General features: G+C 41.9%; 1 protein-coding gene across 2 annotated transcripts in view; it reads left to right on the forward strand.

Moving 5' to 3' along the window:
- NTRK2 (neurotrophic receptor tyrosine kinase 2) overlaps positions 1–23,442 on the forward strand; it is a 327,977-nt gene that overhangs the window by 224,084 nt on the left and 80,451 nt on the right. For both annotated transcript variants that reach the window (XM_045841007.1, XM_045841008.1), the window contains one exon: positions 18,960–19,090. In XM_045841007.1, the coding sequence (XP_045696963.1) occupies positions 18,960–19,090 (131 nt within the window). The remainder of the gene's footprint in view (positions 1–18,959; positions 19,091–23,442) is intronic.

Raw genomic sequence — 23,442 nt, forward strand, 5'->3', positions numbered from 1 at the left:
TGATTTCATCTATATGAAATATCCAGAATAGGCAAATCCATGCGATAGGAAACATATTAGTGGTTGCCAGAGGCTGAGAGGAGGGGGAAATGGGAACTGACTGCTTAATAGGTACAGGAGTTCCATTTGGGGTGGCGAAGCAGTTCTGGAACTAGATAGTGATGATGGCTGCACAAAATTGTTAATGTACTCAATGCCCCTGAATTGTACACTTTAAAATTATAAAGTTTAGGTGTATTTTACTACAATTAAAAAAATAGTGGAAGATGAAAACAAAGCAGACACAAAGAAACTACAGCAGTGCTCCTAATCCCCGTGCCCAGCAGGCATTACTTGTGGTCAGGGCTCCTCTTCCCACTCAGCCCTGGATCAACATAATGTTCCAAGCAGGCATTTCCAATGGATAGAAGACATAGATGAAGAAATCTGGTCTTCTTCTCAGGAAAGGAGCTTATTCTGGGCACATGGCCATCCAGTCTACAGTGGGATAGTGGATCCCAGGTCCTACCAGAAGCAAGCCTGGGGCTGCTCATTTTTGACCTTCCTTAATCAGAATAGGTTCAGGGCCTGGGTGCAGCTGAGCCTGCCTCCAGTTATAGCAGCTGAGATTAGTGGAGGGCCAAGTGGCAGAGAGAAAAAAATCATCTCGTTTTTTCATGTTAAGATCCAAGACATAGCAGGCAGCTCGACGGTGTTAATTCTTGAAGATTTCATGGCAGCCTACTTGCAATTGAATTTCAGGGGAGAGATGGGAGTGATTTATGGTGACATCTATTAGGCTTTTATAGAACATAATACATGTGTTCTTGCTCCTACCGTAAAATTAATTGTTGCTAATTAGTTAGGGCTGCCAGCTCACTTGTGTATGAGTCTGTCACACTCCCTTGTCCTAGTCCTGTTAATTAGGCTTCCGGAGTCTCATCCCATCCCAGTGTCCTGTAGCTTTCCTCCCACTGTATATTTCTAATTTAAACAATCAAGCCTGCTTGTTAGTGTCGACTGGTCTTGGAAAGAGGCTTAACTTAGAGGGCTTAGAAGTCTTCGTGTATAGTCTAATGACGTCAGGTGAGACAAATCTTTTTTTTTTTTTGCATACTACCAGGCATTATGTAAGTACATACAACCAAAAATAAATAACTGTCTTTCAATAGTTCTTTTTATGGAATATGAAAGTCCTGTGAAATAATGCACCTAAGTTCTCAGGTACTTGGTTTAGGTCATCAGTCTCAGGGTTGCCAGAGCCTGAGATGGAGGTCATTCTGCTGGAATGACAGCCCATAAACATGTGTGCTGCGCTAGGAGCAACTGGGCTGGGCAGCTCTTGGCCACAGGACAGCTGCCGGGCCTGGAGCATTTCAAGCATCCGTTCTAAGGGAGATGCTAAAGGTGCTGAGGACGTCAAGACAGTGATTGAGCTGTCCTCAGCCTAGCAGCCCTTGGAGGGGCTCTGGTACATTTGCCTAGGGAGTCCCGGTTGTATAATTGCTGTTGACATTTCCATGGGAAAAGGAGGACAATTCTGTTGAATTTTTTTGAGAGCCAGGAGCTTGCTTCGTCCATCCAGCGTGAATCTCAAGGTGACAGTCTCATGAAGTTATTATCACATATAATGACAATAAAAAGACCAGTTTTTTTTTTCTAAATACACTTCTGTACCCAGTGAAGCTTTTTCACTCCTCTGCTCAATAAGCCAACAAAACAGCCAGGCGCTGGAGACAGAAAATTCCCGTTTACACTGATTGCATCGTGTGTGCCTCTGCCCACCTCCTGTGAGGCGGCTGATTTCACACATCCCTATGGCAGAGTAATGTGACTTCATTGACTGGCAAGCAGCTGTCAGTGCAGTGTGTGAGGTGTCTGGGTGTGTGTGTGTGTAATGCCCACACACTGCAGTGAAGAGGGAGTGGAAAGCACAACAAAGCTATTGAAATTTAAAGGGGAAGTGTGTCTTTACTGCAATTCACTTATGAAAATGAAGACTGTAGCTATGTTCAAATCTGACCATGTCTGTGAACCCACCTGGCAAACAAAGGACAGGCCCAATTTCAACCCTTAGTGTTTATTGTGTGGGGGTAGGGCTGGGAAGGCAGGATGAAGTACGAAGACTCCAGCTGGCCCAAGCAATCAAGGTATTAGGATCCAGATTATCTATGTACCAGTGCCATACTTGTCCCTGTCCTCCTGCCCCTTGTCGTCCTCATTCTCTGCTCCACATCTGGGGCTTTTTGCATCAGCCTCTGCTCCCCATTTTCACCTGTATCTCCTCAGAGCAGATATGGGTCCAATGGGTCTACCTGACAACATCGTCTGATGATGCAGGGATTCATATGACATGAATCTATAGTTCCCGGAATAGAAAAGGTCTGAGGTGATCCCAAAGGTGTTTGTGCATGGGTATAACCATTCTATTTTTGAGAAGTCCTCCTGGGCAGAAGACTAAGGGGTGAAATAAGGAAGCTTTCTGACAAATGCATGTGATTTTTAATGAACTCTTTGCTTTGGCAACTAGATTATTTAATTTGGCAGCAGAGTTGGGGGAAACTCGATCGAGAAAGCCATTCATGTTTCTGAGAGTCATGTGGAGTATGGTAGATGAGTGAGTAATGCTTTTACTCCAATTATTAAATAACATAGGTGTTAGAATTTATAGCTTTCCTTTTATTTATTTATTTTATATTTTCTTTTTTCTTTTCTTTTGTTTATTTTTAGAGAGAGGGGAAGGAAGGGAGAAAGAGAGGAAGGAAAACATCAATGTGTGGTTGCCTCTCACATGGCTCCCAGTGGGGACCTGGCCGGCAACCCAGGTATGTGCCCTGACTGGAAATTGACCGGCAACCCTTTGGTTTGCAGCCTGCACTCAATCTATTGAGCTGCACCAGCCAGGGCAGCTTTCTTTTTATTTTCATTGCCACGACTCTAAACCAGGATTTCATGACTATGCTTCTTTTAATGCAACAATCTCCTAACGACTTTCTCAGCTTCAGTTCACATTTAATACACTATGCATATCCCTACCAGACAATGTACTAATTATATAATGCCCCACTCTCATTCAGGAACCTACCATAGCTTCCATATCCTTGTAGAATCAAATCTAGACCCCTCATCTAACATTCAGACTCTCTGTAATCTGCTCCTATTTAACCTATTGAAACTTTTATTGTGGTTTCCAATCCATCACCTCTCATCACACCCCTCACTGAATAGAGTGATACTATGTCCACTATTCTGCCTTTACGCCTTTGTTTCTCCTTCTTACTTAAGAACCCACCTTTACCTTCAATTATTCAAATGAATCAATTTTGTACATTTTAACCCAGATCTTTTTTTTTAATTTTATTTACTTATTTTTAGAGAGGGGGATGGAAGGGAGAAAGAGAAGGAGAGAAACATCAATTGACTGTCCCTTGCATGCCCCCAGCCGGGGAACTGGCCCACAGCCCAGGCATGTGCCCTGACCAGGAATTGAATAGGCAACCTTTTGAGTTTCAGAATGACACCCAACCCATTGGGCCATACCAGTCAGGGACAGACATTTTTTGATCTGTGGAACCTTTCCTGTAATTACCATCCACATTAACTTCTTTCTTGAGCTGATATCCTTCTAGCAGGCCATTGCTTGGCATTATTTCTTGCATTGATCTTAGTCTCTTTTCTACAACTTTTGTCTTCAGAATGAATTTTTTACTTTCTTGATTCTCAGATTCCAGAATGCCTTCTAAGCCACTTGGGTGTAAAGAATATTGAGCTTGGAATTAAAAGGACAAATTTGGGGTCTGGCTGTATAACTGACTAGCTGTGCAACCTTGGATGATACCCTTGGCCTCTCTGAGCATCTGCTTCCTCAGCTGTAGGATGGAACTCAGAAAGGTTTCACAGTTTATTTAACAGAGTCGTTTAAATGCCCAAATAAAATAACATGTGAGAGTGCTTTATGAGCCTTAAAGCACTCTGAGACCAGAAAGCCCATTATTATTGTAGTTGTCTATAATATTTAATATTAAATTGAACCAATAAAATGTATCTGTAAGGCACTGTGTACTCTTAATTGCCAAATTGTTATACAGTTGTGGTCACACCATATAACATTTATAATACATTTTATTTGTCATTGTGGTTTTTATTTAGAATACCATTTTGTTTCTGCTGGGGTGCTGGGGTCAGGTATTTTTATTTCCATCATGCAGCTAAAGGAAGGAAATCAAAGTTGGGCAAAGACATTAAGTGAATTGTCTTGAAGTCGTGTAATTAGTTATTAACAATTAGACTGAGGCTTCTCTTTCTGCCCCTTAATCTCTGCCTGCAAATTCTAGTCATTTCACTCAGTGTTCCCCCCATCGCCACCCTGGGCCCTGTCCATGGGACACTTTCCTCCTTGTTTCTCACTTTCCTTCCTCAATGGGCCTTTTCCTCCTTGGCTTTCATTGGATCTTGTATAGCTAGGTGGTTTCATCTAAGCTTGTAAGGATGTCTGTCCTGTCCATTTCATTATAACCATGTGCATGTTCGTAAGCTAGAGGGACAAGATGTAAGACTATGTTACTGTTCCTTACAAATACTGTTGTTTCACTCAATTATTTTTAGGTTGAGGAGCCTAGATCAGAGAAGTGACCTGAGTCCAATGTTGGGCCTTTACTGTCAGGTTCTGGCTCCACTGCTCCAACCTCCCAACCCCCTCCCCGGCCACTGCCAAGAAGTCAGGTTCTCTTTGTGGGCTTGTCCACCAGGACCACTAGGCAGGGCTGCACAGTTTTTATCCATACCCACAGGGACACACTGTTGCTGCTGATGACTTCCTCAACGTCAGCATGCTGTATAATTTAGACATTGACTTGTTCTTGAATGAATTTGTTAAATATTATCTACTCCGAGTATTTGATGCCATTTTACTACTTTAGACCATGCCAATCCCAGATGTAAATGGTTCATATTAACATACAAGAACAGAATTTTCAGTCACCCAGCATAATTTCCCTTTGTCTTAGTGACATTGAAACTCTCAGAAGTCAGTTTTTATGAGACTTCATTACGAAACCCGAGGAATCATACCAGCAGTCAGATTTGTGTGACCCTCTCCAGAATCCTCAACAGGACCCCAGAGTCCAGGAGGCAGGAACAGTTCTCTCCTCTCTAAAGCAGTGTGATTAGGTAAATGTGACTCAGTTGTGTACTTTTTATAGCTGTTCTCCAAAAGCTGAGTTTGTAGCATTGACAGCAAAGTTGGGAAGTACGCCAGCTGACAGAAGAACACACAATCCCTTATCCAAAGATAGAGAGGAAAGGAACCCAAGCACCGTGACTCTCACATTATAAATCTACTCCCAGCTCATAAACTGCCTTCAACACTGTGCTTCTTGATGGGAGTTCACACCCTAGGTTTTACAGCTCATCAAAGATGGAGGGTGTAAATAGACAGAGAATGAAAGGGATATGCCTGGTAGCTGCAGAGAAAGGGTGATTTGACTTCTGGGGACAGGGTATAGCTATATTCTACTGACTTCATTCAGCCTTTAACTTCCCTGCCTTCCCCTGCTCTTATGCTTTTGAGCTATATATTGTGTTTGGTTGATAAATGTCTGTGATGAGAAGGATTGGGGCATAATGAAAATGGCACTAGATTTGACATTAGACGTGTGGAGAAGAAAATGCAGTCCTAGCACCCACTTAGCCTTGCAATATACAGTATTAAGCTGGTTCTATTAACACAAATTCCATTTATTGCTTTCCAGTTTATAGAAGGATAAGGCACTTAATTGTATCATATTGTGAGTTGATTGTACATCACAACAGTTTTGACACAGTTGCAGTAAAGTCAAACTCATAGAATATGGGAAGTGATTAGGGCAGAGGAAGGCAGGGGTGCTAATATGCTCCTCATATACAACATAGTATCAGGATACCTGAAACAGAGATGCAATATGATAGATATTGAATAGAAAAACTGAAAATAATACAACTATCAATTATTGGTAGTATGTGGGGGATAGTATGAGCATAATCCTCCTCCTACATCATGGAAAGTTGAGTGTCTTAAATTAGGAAAACAAATAGAAGGTACAACATATTAATGAGAGTTATGGATATGATCCCTAGAAAAAAACAAAACTCAAATTGGATTGAACCCAGGGGTGCAGGACTGAAGACAGGAAGGAGTGTGGAAGGGTACAACTTTTTTTTATCTTAAGCTCTTTAGAACTACTTATTTGTTACCAGTTGCATGTATTGATTTTCTTACTTTTTTTAATTAAAAAATATATGGATTCTTTTCTAACATCAGAAGTTCTGTTTGCAAAGATACTATCGAGTAATAAATTAGGCCGGGACAAATGAAATAGCCAGTATTTGTCTCACTTGGGCCTGCACAAGCGGAAATTTCATTTGGTTCAACGTAGATAGTTTTCAGATTTTAGACTTAACATGAAGGTCCAGTATATGATCAAGTCAGTGACACACTGGTATTTTGGAAATGTCATAATTCATTATGTCTTACAAGGCCCTTCTCACTAACCAACTCTTCCAGCCCTGTTCACTTTACAAGGAAAAATTCAAATGGCACATCCTCTCACCTCAAACTCTGTACTCAGAGGATTTGCTTTCTTTTCCTTTTAAACACCCTTAACCCTGTATTTTTTATATCTGTCATGGAAGTTTTTACATTCTGCCATTAACAACTGTTATTGTGTATTTCTCTCATCTCCCTAATAGCCTGCCCATCCTTTGGGGAAAGACTTGTGTTCTATTGGGAAAGACAGCATGGGTTTTGAAGTCAATCCTACCTTATCTTGCCCACTTTCCAGCTGTATGCCTTTGGGCAAATTATTTAACATCTCCAAGACTCAGTTACCATATCCCTGAATGGAGACCATATTCCTAAAATGTTTCTCCACTGGTCCATCAGGATGTCTGAATAAAAGAATGTATGTACAGTGTTCAACACAATGCCTAGCACACAGAATATGTGTATTCTCTTCCACAGCACTAGGCAATTCTTTTCACATATATGTTTAAATGGTGAAATGGCAGTGGAGGGGGGCATGGTATCTTGGATTGAAAGATGCTGCAAGTATTGCAAAACCCTTTGAAGAAAAGCTGTAAGTAAGGGTTACCTTTTGAAATATGGCTTCTCAAATAAGCTTGCTAAAGAAGAAATATCAAAGGACTCTGCTTTGCATATTAATTGGAAAGAAAGCCATCCAGAGTTGGAAAACTTTTGGGATGCATCCCCCAAAATCTTCTCTGGGACCCTCATTCTTGCAGACAGTAGCCCTTGTCATTGGTTATGAGCTCCACTGAGCATCTGCCTTTCTCTGGAATTAGGGCAGAGTCTATAGCTGAGGAAAGCAGCCTGGCAAGCTGGCATGGAATTTTGGACCTCATAAGTGCTCAATGACTTTTCACTGCTTATAGACTAAGGGCTTGCCCCTTGAGTTCAGAGCTTTCCTCCTAAAGACTCCAACCTACTTCTCTAAAGTTCACTCAATGACTTCATGGAGCCTCTCCTGAGTGGTCCACTTACGTAGCACTTTGCTTGCCCCTCTCATCACCATTTGTCATACTCTGATAGCATTATTGTTATAGCTGCACTTCTCTTACCAATTCCTGTCCCCTCACTAGAGTGTGTATACAGAAATTTATGTTACATGTATATAGCATGTATATATTATGTATCTACTTCTGTTAGGGTAAACTCTTCAAAATTAAGACACAAGCCAGGAAAGCCCCGCAATGTGCATGGTGTGGTTAGTGAATGATCCCCAGCAAAACCAAATTTCTTTCACAATGGGAGCATCCCTGTGAAGGCACATTGGCAAAGGCCAACTAACTTGAAGAAGTCACTTAGGAAAATGTAGTAGCTGCTGGTTTAAACTATTAAGCAAAGGAAAGTTTCCATGATGTGCGCACAGGAGTGGAGGATCCCAAATGATAGAACAGATACCAACATAGGACCCTTAAATGGAGGTGTATGCACACAGCTGGGGATGGGGAAGTGGGGTGTTAAAGGAATATTTTCCATCCTCAGGAGCAGAAAGAGCTTTAGGACGTAGGAACACAGGGTCAAAGAGACAGGCAGAGACCGACTGGCCCACCTGCCCGGGTTTTGTACAGTCACTCTGTATAATTATTCTTGAAGACACAAACATTGCTGGGGCTGACTGACAAGTATTGTTCCAGCAGGGAGGGGTGTCAAGGCAAATCAATCTAATTCTACCACATGCCAATGTGAAGAACAGATATAATTTTGGCTCTTAGGGGCTGTCAAAGCGAAGGATGTGCCATATGTGTATTTTGAAGTATGGTGTTCCCTACAGTCTAACAGCATGAAAGATTTCTAGGGTTTCCCCCTCCTTGGCTGTTTTCTACAAGAAGTTTTGGGGATTTAACTTCAAATAACTCAGTTGCATTTATTTACCATAATGATCGGGTTAAATTAAGCATTACTCCGGCATGCCCCACAGCTATCCTGCTCTCCCTCAGCATGAGGGCACCAAAGTTTGGTTTAGGAGGGAGGGATCATTTTGGATGCCATTGGATGTTGTGTGGGGCACCCAGGTTGGTACCTGTTGCCCTCCCAGGAGTGCAAACTTACCTTGCAAGAGTCCGTCTTGTCTATCACCGGACCTATTTCAGGGCTGAGCCCAAAGGCCCACAATGGGGCCCTTGGGGATCCCTGAAAGTCCACTTCTTCCTTCAGTGGCTCAATGCTGTGATGAACATCAAGGCTGAAGCCCTCAGAAGTGGCTCATTCAAAATCTTTCCTCTCTGTTTTAGAATTTTGCTGTGCCCTCCACTGCACTGTACTCTCAGAGGCTTCCCCCTAAATCTCACTCCCCAGTTTTCCTTCCTTCCCTCCCTTCCTCCCTCCCTTCCTCCCTCCTCTCCTCCCTCCTTCCCTCTTTCCCTTCCTTTCTTTTCATGCCTTTTAAATTTCTTACTCCCTACCATTCTTCCTAACTCATAAGCACTCCCAAATTTCTCCCTCTTCAAAATACCCCCAGCCCCATCCTCTAGATTCAAGGTGTCTGCTGTCCCTAGACTGATCTGTCTGCCCCTGATCTCCCATAAGAGCAATCTCCACCCACCACCTCCATGTCTTCACTCACCACTCACCCTTCTGCCCCAGTAGTCTGGCTTTTGCTCTCCTTAAGCTCATTTGTGTCTCTTTCTTTTGCTTCTCTGGCCTGTCCAGTTTAGTCTCATTCTATGGCTCTTTGTTCTCTGTCTTCCCCTGAAAACATTATCCTTGGCATCCTCTTCTGTTTAATTTGGAATCACAGACTTGACCTCAGCTTCCCCGGGGGCAGTCACACTGAGCTGTGTGCATTCCATGGACAAGGGGCTGGAGAGGAAATATAAATGATACCTGAGTGGAGCCCACCTTCGGCTTAGCACAGGTCTTTATGCCAACAAGTTCTATAGCTATACCTGAATTGGCTTCTCTGCTTCCAGTTTACCTTGCCAGAATAATCTAATGATTTGTGCTTAACACTCACCCATGCTCAAAAAATCTTCAATAACTCTTGGTAGAACTCATATACAAAATAAAGTCGTGGACTCACAGATTGCAGGATGTGTGTGCTGAAGGTGACCTAAGATACCATTTAGTTCAAATGTACTCATTTAAAGATGAGGAAGTGAAGGCAAAGGGCAGTGACAGCATCGTTTAAGAGTCCATACATTTTAGTGTCCAAACTTGTTTAAACGGCCTAATGAATTTAAATACCTAGTGAGGTATTCAAAGCCTGTTGTGCTCCAGCCTCATCCTATTCCTAGAACATATCACCTACTTTCTCTTCAGGAATAAACCAAGATAAATCACTGTATCTCAAATACACTCTGAACTTCTCCGCATCATCATCCTTGCTCTTTCTCTCCCCCACCTAAAACACTCCCTTCCTCATCACTTTTATTTCTTGTTCAGTTACTCATCTATTCTTACATTTTCATGTTATTATTTACTCACAAAATACTTTAGAGTATTTAATATGTCCTAGACCCAACAGTGGTTGTGCAGAAATTATACCTGTTCTTCAGCCCCGTCCCCAAAGCATTCCTGAGTGTGTCTGCAGACATTGACTTTTATGCCATTGGATGATAAGAGCTGTGGACTACCTGTGCAGTGCTTGGCTGAGGGTGGCTTTTGTGTCACATGTTTCAATCTTATTGAGTTCTGCTTTGAGAAATAGTCTTAGGAAACTCACTATTTACTCTAGGGCCATTGGGAGGACATTGATCCCCTGTGTAAAATCCATTCAGAATATTCCTTTGAAAACTAAATGCTATAAAGGCTCTTTCTTACCACAAGGAATGTCTGTACTTTTATTCTGGGTAGTAAAAATTTTATAAATTACTGTTTTGCTTGTGGCTTCTGCTGCCAGGAAGCTCAGAGTCAAATTACGACTTAATTTTAATAACCCTGTGGGACCTTAGAATTTGCACATTTGCAATTCCTCCTAATGCCTTATCTTTGCTTTCATTCCATTTTCCTTGACTTGAGTTCTTAAAGTTTGCTTTCCTTGCATAGTCCCATAAACTATTTAAAATCTTTTATGAAGGAAGCAAAGGTGTAGTAAGGTATGATAGATATATGTATTGTATTTTTCTCTCCCTTTAGATTATAAGTTTCTTAATTTTTTTTGAAGAATTTTATTTAATTAGGGTCTATTTTAATCATCCTTTTTTCTAGACCTTAGAAAAAAAATGCCCAGGCTATAATAGGTGCTTAATAAAAGTTTGTTGAACTAAATTGCTAAAAGTAGACCCATGATTCCCTAGGTGGGCAAAATCTACCTGTTACCAAAGGTACAAGCTTGGATGAGTTATTTAGCTCACCAGCTCCTGTTCTTTCTACTTTAACCTAAAAACAGAGAGAAGGATACCTTGCTGGATTGCTATGAAGATTGATAACCCCTGTAAACCTCTCAGCACGTGTTCTGGCTCTTAATAGCAATCAGCACGTGTTAGGCCCCCACTTCTCTCCCTCTCATTTCATTGGAAATAGCACTTGGAAAAGGATAAGTGGATTGCTCTATGACCACAAGTAAGTCAATTAATTGGGGTGTCATCTGTAAAATAAATGTGACTATTGACCTCATTTAGAAAGATATGAAAATTAATTGATGGTAATGCACATTGGGATTTTTTTTCCTGAAAAGTGCTTAAGAACGGCTCAGTATTATTACATTTTATTTCATCATTAATATTATTTATGAAGATTTGGCCATGTCTTTTCCTGGTGTGTTTTATGTATATGGTCTTAATTGCATTTATTTTCATTTTATTACCAACTTTTATCTTAATAAAAATGTAGATGAAATTCATAAACATAGTTTCCATCTTTTATGCAAATTTAATTTTACAAGGTAGATGATTTTACCTGTTTTAATATGTTGCCCATGAAACAGGCGTTAAGATAGATAGTAAGTAATTTTTGTTTATTATATTTATCCAACTCAAGCATTTTTCAAGGATTTAACTTTTATATCCTGCTTTTCACACTCATATTTTATGTTTATTGGTCATTTTTTAATGAAATTCTTCATTATGAGATGTTTGCTCCATTTCAGATGATAAATGTGAATGTTTCAAGCATTTCTAGTAGAAAAGATAATTAACTAAATGAAATACCTCTTTCGGTTTTAATATCAGGAGTGCTCACTGCCTTCAGTCTGAAATAGGGCCTATGTTACAGGGTCCCAGGATGGCTATTCTGGAAGCCAGGACAACCGAGTCCTAGTTCAGCCACCTTCTAGTGTGCAGCCGTGGGAAAGTCACTGTCCTGCCCCAAGTCTCATTCGTTGACTGTCAAACACACAGGAGTCAGCCTCGCTGATCTTTAAATTCTCTTCCCATCACAGCATCCAGTCCTTTGAGATAGGACCTGACCTTGAGGCAACTGGCCCTACATTTAGGTCTGTAGAGAAGCAGAGAGATTGCTTCCAATACAGAACATTATCTACTGAGTCGCATTACTTTTTACCTTCCTATTCAAAATTTTAAATTACCTTCCCTTTGAGCTGCAGAGCACTTAGTACTTGGCATAAATGAGACTCAACAAATGTATCAATTTAAGATCTGTGTGCTGAGCAGGATATGTTGACTAGGCCAAGGTCTTCCTTCCTTCCTTCCTTTTTTCCTTCCTCCCTTCCTTTCCTCCCTTCCTCCCTCCCTCTCTCTCTCTCTCTTTCTTTCTTTCTTTTATTTTTTCATTTAGTCTTTATTATATTTTTTCCCATTACCATTTAGTTTCCTTAAACCCCTACCCCCAGCAGACCATCTGAAACTGCCAACATCTTTGTAAACTACTGAAGCTACTTTGTGACAAAATGCATTTTTCAGCTGTAATGTAATACTAATACAGAACAGGGAACCTATTCAACTCTGTTACATATGAAGCAAATGATCAAGGACACCAAATTTCCACTCTGGAAAATTCAATTAATGACAAAGATGGCCAGTCAGTTCTGAGCCACTCATCTCGATTACTACTGTTGGTCATTGACTTCTCTTTGGTTCTATAGAACATATTTATTTGTACAATAATCTAATCACATGCTTTGTTTTGACTGTTCTGACGTACATAGATCAATTTATAGACCACATGAGTTTGGTGGTATATTATTTAATACCACATACACCTCTTATTGATGCCTCCTTCTCTTTGAACAAGGTGAAAAAGAGAAATTTTATCTATAAAACTTTTAAAAAATCAATTATTTTTTTAGTTTTTCTTCATATCAAGGAAGTCATTTATGCTACAGTTTGAGCATCTATTTATTTATTTATTTTATTGGTTATTCATCTGGGTTCAGATGATTTTAATCAAGTATCCAAAGTTCAAAACAGAGAATTGTCTAACCTCAGGGAAAGGAAGTATGTAAAAACTTTACATGCTTACCTGACAGCATATTTATTATGGCATCCTTAGTGCTAGTCCACAATGAGATAAGGAGTTTGTCTGGAATTAGTGCATTCCTTCCTTCATTAAGAAAGTCTTGCTTCTATCAAAAGTCATCTTATTGTCATGAACTAGCAAAACCAGACCCCCACAGATCCTTGCCTTTTAACTGCAGGATAAATGGCACCCCAGTGTTTCTACAGCTTAGGCAACTTATAGAACCTGTCTGTGTCCTGGGCTCTGAGGGATGGCACTGGCAGTTGAAGAGGAAGAGTGTGTGAGAGGAGTAACCCAGACGGCAGCAAGTCAGCAAGGAGGGAGAGAGGTCGTCTAGGCTGATGGCTCCCTAAGATAGGCACTTTGTGATAGCTGGGGCTCTGGCAGGGGAGAGAGAAAGAGCCAGAAATCAGGCCCAAGGGATACTTGTGGTTAAGGGGTGGGGATGGCTTCAGTTTGGGAGGGCTGCAGAGTAGGTTTGGGAATAAGCGTGGATGTCCTCCAAGCATAGCCAAGGTTTAACTTGAGTCAAGCAGGTAAAGGGAAGTTTAAGAAGAGTTTATATGTGAATGGTAGCAGTCCCAGAAAGCCCCACGGAAGGGTCTGTGAAGGAGGCAAAGGGGTGACATCGACTCAGACTGGGGCACTTACCAGTCTGGGGACCCAGCAAAGTGGGTTGAGAGGGTGGATAAAGAGGGATGCCATGAGATGGTAGCGAGGTACCAGGATGGTTTCCTGTGGTGATTGCAGGAAACAGGAAGTGAGGCAGGTTGGGACAAGTCCTGATGCTCTTTGGAGGAGAATGGAAAAAAATTCTTAGCTCAGTGATGTCATCGCCTCAGGGTAGTTGTTCCCACTCCTGACATCTGAGAGAACTGGGCCACTTTATTGCCACATACTTGATTGGGCTGTTGTCAATTGACTGAAATAATACAATTAAACAGTGTTTGCCTGAGGTCTTATTAACATTCAGCACATATTTCAACAAATATTTAATAGCACCAACTGTAAAGTACTATAACACCTAGTCAGGAATGCAAATGTAAACTGTTACCTATGCCCCTGAATGGCTTTCAATCTTGTACAATAAAAGAGAGATTAATTCTTTTTAGGGGGAATACATTGGCAAAAGGCCACCATACATACAATCTGTTAGTTCCCAAACCAGCAAAGTAAATTAATGCAAGATAGCCATTATGTTACAGAACAGATGGGGGTGGGGGTGGTGAGTGATATATTGTTACCAAAAAGATCCCCCTTTTTCTCCAGGGGTTCCCCCATCCCCATACTAGGTTTGCTTTGCCTGCCATCAGAGGAAAGATGTCTCTCAATGCCAGAGATTGGTGAAAAGGAAAGGAATTATTTATTTAAAAGTTATACAGACTTAGAGTAATGACTAAATGTCTTCATTAAAATACTAAAGTTCTTTAGAATACCCACAAATCCACACAGTCCTTCCTTCTCCCCTTTGCCCAGTCTGAGGTACCATATCCCAGGAAAAGAAGTAGAAGTCCATGATTCAGGCTCTCGGTGTTACAGAGCATGAAGGGGTGGGCCTGGGACAATATACTATTACCAAAAGGAACCCCCAGGTCCATTATGTCTGCCGCCTATAGGAAAGATGTCTCTCAATGCCAGAGATTCGTTAAAAGGAAAAGAAATGTTTATTTAATGCTATACAGACTTAAAGTAGTGACCTAATGTCTTCATCAAAATCCCAAAGTCCCTTAAAACACCCACAAACATACACAGTCCTTCCTTCCCCCTTTGTCCAGCCTGGGGTACCGTATCTCAGGAAAAGAAATAGAAGTCCGTGGCTCAGGCAGCCCCCAGTTCTTCCCAGTAATCCGTGTCAGCTGGTAGGCCTCCCTCTGTTCCCAGCACCATCAGCTGTGTCCCCGGGATCTCTGCTGCAGCCATGTGGTCCTCTCTCTCAGGGCCATGGGAGTCCCCACTCAGCCAAAACCATGTGATTCTCCCTCCTCAGTGGCTGTGAGGCGGCGGGGGGGCGGCGTGGTCGCCACTCTGCCGAAGCTTAGTGGCAGTTCTCTGCTAAAGCTGCGTGGTGATTCTCTCTTGCAGGGCTACGGGAATCTCCACTCTGCCAAAGTTGCGTGGTTCTCTTCTCAATGGCTGCCGCGTCTGGGTTTAAATCCCCACACCAATCTTCCTCTGCAGCCCTATTTCTGACTCCTCCCACACTCGGCCACACTTGCCCTTAATCTCCCGTCTTTTCCAGCTTTTCTGGCTGCCATCATGAGTCTGAGCAGGTGTAGCCCCATGTCATGGAGCCAATCATCTCCAAGCTCCCATGCAGGTGCTGTAACTCGCAGGACCTGCCCCCCAGTTACGTCTTGGTGGGGAAGTTACTTCCATTCCCTTGGCTCAGAGCATGGCCACAGCTATTTAACATATCTATGTAACCAGTCAAAGGTTATAGATGTGTTAAATGACCAGGCCAGAAGGTAGCTGCAAGGCTGTTGATATGCGAAACAGCTCTCAATGGCCCTGCTCCATTTGTCCCTTCCCCCAACCCACACATGGGGGTGCAGGTGAGAACATCCTAAAATCTCCTGGACACCTTGAGTTCTGGACCCCATTTCAAATGCCCATTTAGGGTCCCCCCTCTTGGCTGCACCCTGTTACACTGGCACCATCAGCTGTGTCACCACCATGATCTCCAGTTAATCCAAAGCCATGTGGCACCTTCTCATGTCCCACCAGCAGGAGTCCTTTCACCCCTTTTCTTCCAGGCAAAGTCTCTCCTGCTGCCTAAGCCACGTGGCAAAAGGGAACAACCCAAAACTGGTGGTCCTAATTCTTGCCCAAGCTGCATGGTCTCAACCTCTGCCAAAACCCTGTGGTCCCAACTCCTGCCACAGCCATGTGGTCCTCTCTTGGTACAGCTTCCATGCCTGGGTTTAAATCCCCACACCAATTTTCCTCTGTGGCCCCATTTCCAACTCCTCCTACAATCAGTTACACCTGCCAGCATTCCTATATTTTTCCAGCTTTACTGGGCTGCCATAGTAAGTCTGGGCAGGCATGGCCCCATGGTGTGGAACCAGTCATCTCCAAGCTCTCCCTCAGGTGCAGGTGCTATAACCCAGGGGAGTTGCTTCCCAGTTGCATCCTAGTTGAAGTTACTCCCATCTCCCTGGCTCAAAGCATGGCCACAGCTATTTAACATATCTATGAAATCAGTTAAAGGCTATAGCTTTGTTAAATAACCATGCCAGAGGCTAGCTGCAAAACTGTTGCTATGCAAAACAGGGCCTCAATGGCCCTGCTCCATGTGTCCCATCCCCCAGCTGAGACTAGTGGAAGTGAGGACATCATATACACATTTTTCTCTAATATTTCCTGAATACTGGACCCCATTACAGATCCCTATTTGGGGGCCCCCCTTGGCTGCACACTGTTACAATCTCTAAAGAAAAGATGCATTTAATACTTTCAAGGTCAACATGAAAAAAACTGATCTCATCCATTTTAGTTTTGGAGATAATGAAATTTTTTTTATCTAGAGCTTTACAAACTTATTCCCCGCCAACTTTTTCTCCTCCTTGGAAAATATTTTTAAAAAGAAGAAAAAAATGTAAATCAAGTAAAAAATATTAAATACTTGCCTCGACCTGGTGAGACTATAAAGTAAATCAAGTGGCTATTTAATTCCCAATGAACGTGTGACAACCATGGAGTTAAACAGTAGATTTAAATAGGGCAGCTAATTCTCTGCAAAATTACATTTGTCTCTTTATATGGGCACTCTACCTAATGAACACATTTCTCTCCTATTAAATTCAGGCATTTCTATTAGAGCATGAGATGTTAATTAATATACATTCTTATAGTTATTAATATAGTTGCTCATAAAAGACTTTTTGATTTTTATCATCCTGAGTTCCAGAGGACTGTGGAAGCCCTCATTGCTTCAAACCACATGAATTACCAGGGGAAAAATCCTATTAAAGTAAAACCTTAATCACCACTTGCATTTTATATTAAGTTGTATCTAAAAAGAAATGGTGTAGCGTATTCATCAACATAGAATGGATAAAACAAATGGTGGTACAGTTCTTCCACAAAATATTATAAAGTAGTAAAACAAAAGAATCACTACTACAAACACACTATAACTCAATCAATAAAATTCAATCTGAAGGGCATTATTGAATGAAAGATAAGAGATATGGAAGAATACACATGGTATGATTTTATCTATATAGGTTCAAAACCAGGCAAGGCCTTAGCCAGGCAAGGCTAAACAATATCTTGTTAAGGAGATTTCATGAGTAGCCAATCTATAAAAAATGACTGACACAAGTTCAGCGTAGTAGTTATTCCTGGGAGGAGAGTAGGAAGTGGATACAATCAAGAAAGAGCACAGTGGTGCTTCTGAGTACTAGGGACACTCTGTTCCTTAAATGGAAATTCGGTGTTATGGGCATTCATGTTATTATCATTATTTAAACTGCTCAGATATGCTGTGTATTTTCTTTTGTTTTTATAATGCAGTTTGTAGTCAAGAAAAACAATTTTAAAGAAAGGTTATTCAATTAAACCACAGTAACAAATCCTTTCTCTGTGCCCAGCACAGGAGACAACAGGAGATAGATAGGGCTTGCTTTAACCTCCAGGAGTTTACAGATGTGAAATAATTAAGGGATAAGTCAGAATTCAACTAAGCACAAACCAAGATATAATATGAATCCAGAGGAGGAGGTCTTAGGTGATCAGAGTCACCCTGGAAAGCTTTCTCAGAGAGTGAGGATTTGAACCGGCCTTTGCAGGGCAAACAAAGCAAAGAAGAGGCAAGGAGATTATTTTGACTACTTACTATATTACTTATTTATTTTTATCTCTCTTGTCATGCTCAACACAATTTGCAGTTAAAGAGAAACTTTGTGGCGTAGAAGAAAAAACATGGACTCTGCATTCAGACAGACTAAGGTTCAAGTCCCGACTCCTCATTTCCCACACAAGATCACTGGAATTCCTGCAGAGAGCACTGCTTCATGTGGGGGTCGTGAAAGTGAAATGAGAGAACATTATTGGCCACATGTTCCAAGCTCTAGAGAGTGCCACAATGTCTTAATACTGCCATTCAGGGATGAGGAGTTCAGAAAAGAATGGCAGCCAATGTCCTAGTGCTACCCTTGTGCTAAGGGAGTTCATATCTGACATGCTGGAGACACAATTTTGCACTGCACTGCTGTCCTCTACAGTCTCCTTTTGGGCTTCTCCACCGGCTCTGTTCTGAGGACTGCTGTGCTCTGCTTTCCACATCACAGCTAATGGGCTTCCAAAGGCCTTTGACTGTCTCCTGCCCTGTTCCCCAGAAAGGCATGTGATTGAGTGACAAGGGCTTGCTCTGCTCTACACTAAGGGAGGAAATATTCTCTCTTCCCCAGAAGCATCTCTTCTTTGTTTTGGAGAGTCAAGCCTAGGGCATGATCTTAGAAAGGGACTAAGAAAGGCAGCTTTTAGCACAGCCTGGAAATTTCTGGTCCCAACAAAAAGAATTACTGAGGATCAACCGCTGTCTAACCCACTCACCAGGAGACTAGCACTGGGGTGAGGACAAAGCTTTAATTCACAATGCAGTCTTGTATTTTCCTTTTGTGTCCTCTGAGCCCCTCTCCCTCAGGAGCCTGAGGCAGTTTAACAAAGGATTAGGGATTCCTGACTGTCTCTCTGCCTTTCCCCACTAGACACTACTAATAAATGTATGCAAAGCATCTGGCTTGGAAGACGCCTGCCATTAAGGTCCATTTCTTTCTCGTTTTCCCCCTTGCCTAATCTGTGAAGTCCATTGATGACATCCTGCAGCCAACAGCTAAGTCACTACTTTAGTTCTATCAAAAATAATAAATGAGCTCTGGAGAGCAAGCCAATGCAACCACTTCCCAGCCATTTGGGGTGGACAGGGACCATGGACACGGGGCTTCTCCTTCGGTTTGCTGTGTGTAGAGAAGAGCTCAGGATGCAGGCCACTGACTCCCCGCCCTCTGCCTTCACTTCTGTGTGCTTCGATTCCAATTTCCATTCTGTCTTTGTTTTACAGTTGTTCAGCACATCAAGCGACATAACATTGTTCTGAAAAGGGAGCTAGGCGAAGGAGCCTTTGGAAAAGTTTTCCTAGCTGAATGCTATAACCTCTGTCCTGAGCAGGACAAGATCTTGGTGGCAGTGAAGGTAAGAGAACACTCCAGAATGTCTCATTATCCATAGTCGCAGTAATGTGTGGAAGTGTTACCTGATTTTAGTGACCAAATCAGGAGCAAATTATGTCTGTTATGAAGGATATGTTCAAATTCTTTTAACTAAATGGACAGTGAGAAGGATATTTGGGGTACATCCAACTGTTTTAGGTTCCTTTAGGGGCGGTCTGCCAGCCTGCAAGCTGTGACTAGCTTGAGCTGCTCTTCCAAGTCAACTTCAACTGAATTCTGGGTGGAGGTCATTGGGGTCAGACAGAATTCAACCAGCTAAGTCTTGGAGACTCAACCTGGCTCCTCAGATTGCTTGGTGCTTGTGCTCAGCTCAGCTGGGCCTTGTCTTATGTTGATGTTCTGAAGGGAGACTGCAGAGTTCACTTCCTCTCAGCCTCTGTTCTGCTGCGATCTGTTATACCCTACCTTGTCCCTCCCAGATATTCCCAAGGCCCCAGGGCTGTACACAGTGCAGGCATGAGCTCATCCTGGGGTGCATGGTATTTCTTGTGGATTCTGTGCCCCTGGCAGATACAAGGTTTTACTAAAACAAGAAAGCCTGAAATTCCTTCATCATAGCCATTTTCTCAGAAACTCAAAAAGGAGACCTGATCTTCAGTAAGATAAAAATTATTGAAGAGGGTAAAATTTCCACCGAGTTCTCTAAAACAGAAGAATGAACAAAAATAACACAAAAAGTTCTGTAGATCTTTTACATATGTATTGTTGAAATTAAAAAAAAACTCACAAAGGCATTGAATAACATATGGAAAACACTTCAAAGAGGCAAATATTTATAAAATGAATTAAGTGGCAAATGAATGTGGACATAGCTAATGTAAAAATATGTGGATTCTTGACTTAATGTAAGATGATTAAACTTGGGGTTATTTTTTGTTTGTATGTTCCTTTGTTTCTGCCAAATACACAGTATTTATATGGATGGTATTTGTTTACTAGTTATAGCAGGCCAACTTAATTTTTTTAATCAAATATATATTTTGTTACTGTTGTACTGAACATTCAAGTACTTCAGTATATACAAAATGGATAACTGAGGAGAGAGAAAATTATTCTTGAGCTTACCCATCCTGCAGACTAAACACATATTCTGTTAAAGTCCATTCAAATGAAAACTGCATTTGCTTTTCTTGTCATCAAAAGTAAGTGGAGCGGCATCCGTACTCCTAGACTCTCAGAAAAAGCTCCTAAAATCTGCACTTTGGAGTGAATAAAGGTCAGATCTTCCCAGGAAGGACACATGTAGTAGCTATCAAATAAGCATTATCTCACTAAGAGAGCAAGTGGGGGTGGGGGTGGGACAGAGGAGAAGAGAGAGGAAAGGAGACATAAAAGAAGGGTGAGATGGGTCAAGGTGTGAAGTAAGAATTCCTCAGCGACTTTGGGAATGTTTAATCCCTGCTCTTGCTTCCTCTTTCATTTACTCAAAAAGTTTGTTATTTTTAAAACACAAAATGTTCAGAACATTTGGCAGTGTTAAATCTTCAGTCTTCGCTTTCTTCTTCTGCTAACTTTTTTTTTTCTCTTTGGATAAATAAGACCAAAAGGTGCCTCTATTTTTGTAGATTCATAGACTGATAAAATGTTAGAACTAGAAGAAGTTTGGAGAACATCTAATTCTGATCTAGCCATGTGTTATAGACAAAGAGACCGAACACTGTGGATTTATGTTCTGGGCCCATGTTTCCCACTGCTATTTGGGGGCCACCAGGGAGCTCAATCAGGCCTTCAGACTCTGAATTCACTTCATGGGGTCACAAGGTGAGAGGCTTTGAATGTGAGAAAATCCTGGGAGGTTAAGGAATCCTAGGTGACAGTGTAGAAGTAGCTGAGAGACCTCAGCTAAATATCTAGATGCACAAAATTTCTTGGTATAACCTTTCACCTTAGTATCATTCCTTATTCTGTGCCTGCCTCTCTGTGCTTCTTCGGGTGCCCTTAAGGAAAGGGTGTTGCATAGCAAAGCCCAGGGACTGTCAGCTCATATGCTACATTTCTTCCCAAATACATGCTAAGATGGGACATCAGTACTTGGGCTAGTAATGACAAGGGATTAGCTTGTGACAGCCATGTGGAGCCGGTTGTCCTGCCCATAGCGTGCTGCCACCTGGGCATATCTCTCATCACCACTGTCAGTGAGACTTCTCTCTGGTTTAAATCCCAGTCATGGCCCTGATCATACCTCTGACCCAAACCCAGAGCCCAGTCCTCATGCAGTTTCTGGCTTTGCCAAATAAGTGTCTGCAAGTTAATGGCCTATGAGGAGTGTTTGTTCTTTAGTTAACACTGTTGTACAAAACAAAACAAATGGATCTGCCCTTTTATCAAATTCTGACTCCTTCTGTTTGCTAGTCACCTTCTTGAAATTCCAATGAAACTACTATCTCAAGCAGAGGACAAAACACCTACAACTTAAAAATTCATTCCAACTTCAAGGTCACACATCTAGGAAGTCTCATTTCACTGACTTTGAATGTGCATTTTTGCTGGTATCAGAGGCTTTGCTTATGTTTGCTAGCATGATCACAAGCTTCCGAAAGGGTGCCCATTTTAACTTTCTGGGATCCAGAGGCTGCAGCCAAGCCAGAGCAAGTCAGACCTTCCACGGCCTCCAGGATGAATTGGATCAAAACAGCACAGGGACCTTTCATGGAGCTGCCTTTTGCCAGCCTGCCAGCCTGACCTGCTCATTGCTAGGGCTGTGGGCCAATTGGAAGTCTGTTCAAAGACTATCTAATGAGGCTGGGAGGAAGATTCTAAGGTTCAGTCCCAACCAGAATAAATTTCTAAGGAGTTAAACAAACTGGACACAGCTTCCAGAGCCTGCACAGCCTGTCACCTCTGAGGAGTGGCTGCCAGGGCTGCTCTTCTTCCATTGGAGGCACCCAGGGATGTCTTTCTGCCTGTTGCCTAGCAACCCCTGCAGCATTGATTATGCATGCTAAGAAATAGCAGCTATTGTCCTTTTTCCTTCTCTGGAAGGAACTGACTGGTTTGAAATCTAAGGCTTTGCATTCAGACTGACAAATGTCAGGTTCCTGTAAATTCGGGTGTTGTCTGCTCCAAGTGATTTACGAGCTTGAGGGATCCACAGGAGCCAGTTTAAGATGGAAATGAAGCTAAGGCATGTGCAGGGCACTCAAGGGCACATGGAGGCGGAGCTTGCCTCTCCCATTAGAGAATCTGCATGTTTGGGTTCAACCCAATTACCCTTTTCTTGATATTTTTGGATGACCTTTGCTTTTTTTTAGTGAAATTGATTTGTCAACCATTTCTCTCTTTACACTGAATTACAATTGAAGAACCCACAGAAAGGATAAGATGCAAAGACACCAGTCTTTGATCAAAATGAGTTACTTTACCTTTAAGTACCTCAATTGTCAAGGAAACCTTTCACTGTAGTTTCCCTGCATTAGATGCATTAGCTATTTTTGGCTCTATCCAACCTTCCATTTCAATAGCTAGAATTCCTACAACATTTTTTATTGCATTATGAATGCATGCTAATTTTTGTTTTTTTAAATACAACCACAAATACTGATGGATTGATGGCCTCTTCTTCCCCTCTCCATTAACTTAGGTGAATTTCTAGAAACACCAACTGCTAAATATGAGAGAGCTCTTAGAAATCATGTATATAACCCAAGTTTCATATGTGACGGATGAAAAAAACCAAGACCTGGGCAAGTCAAATGACTCCCTTGAGGTGTGAGTTTAAGTCAGTGAGAGGTGCCAAACAGGAACACTTGAGGAGAAATGGTGAAACCTAAGTTCAGAAGGACTTTCTTTGGGATCTAACTTAGAATTTTTGCTTTTCATGTTTCTGAACATCTTCTTGTTAGCAGAGGACCTAATGATAACTTTTTTCACCAAGGATTTTGGAAGAGTTGATTGATAAGCCCTCTGGCACATTACGCTGAGGCAGCCACAAGTACCACCCTACACACTGCTGCTGTTCCCTGTCTGGAGGCCCCTAGCCTAGCCCCTTGGTCCACACAACTCCATCCGACCCATCAGCTCTCAGTTCAAGGTGCTTTTCTTTGGGGAGACTTCCCGTTACCTGCGCCCCCATCTAGGTCAGGCCACCCCTGTTATATGCTCTGAAGGCATCTCTACTTGTCCTTTATGGCATTTGTCAAGGTCGGTAGTTATATATGTGTTCATGGGCTTATTTAATCAATGGCATGAATGTCTGTCTCCTCCTCTGGAGTGGCTTATTCCTGAGGGTGGGAACCATGTCTTTTAGCACATGGTCTAATATGTGTAACATGCAGTAAATGCTTGTTAAATGAACAAAGGGATGGATGGCTAAAC

Source organism: Phyllostomus hastatus, unplaced genomic scaffold, assembly GCF_019186645.2.
Source record: "Phyllostomus hastatus isolate PE091 unplaced genomic scaffold, TTU_PhHast_1.1 phas_contig_34, whole genome shotgun sequence".
NCBI lineage: Eukaryota > Metazoa > Chordata > Mammalia > Chiroptera > Phyllostomidae > Phyllostomus > Phyllostomus hastatus.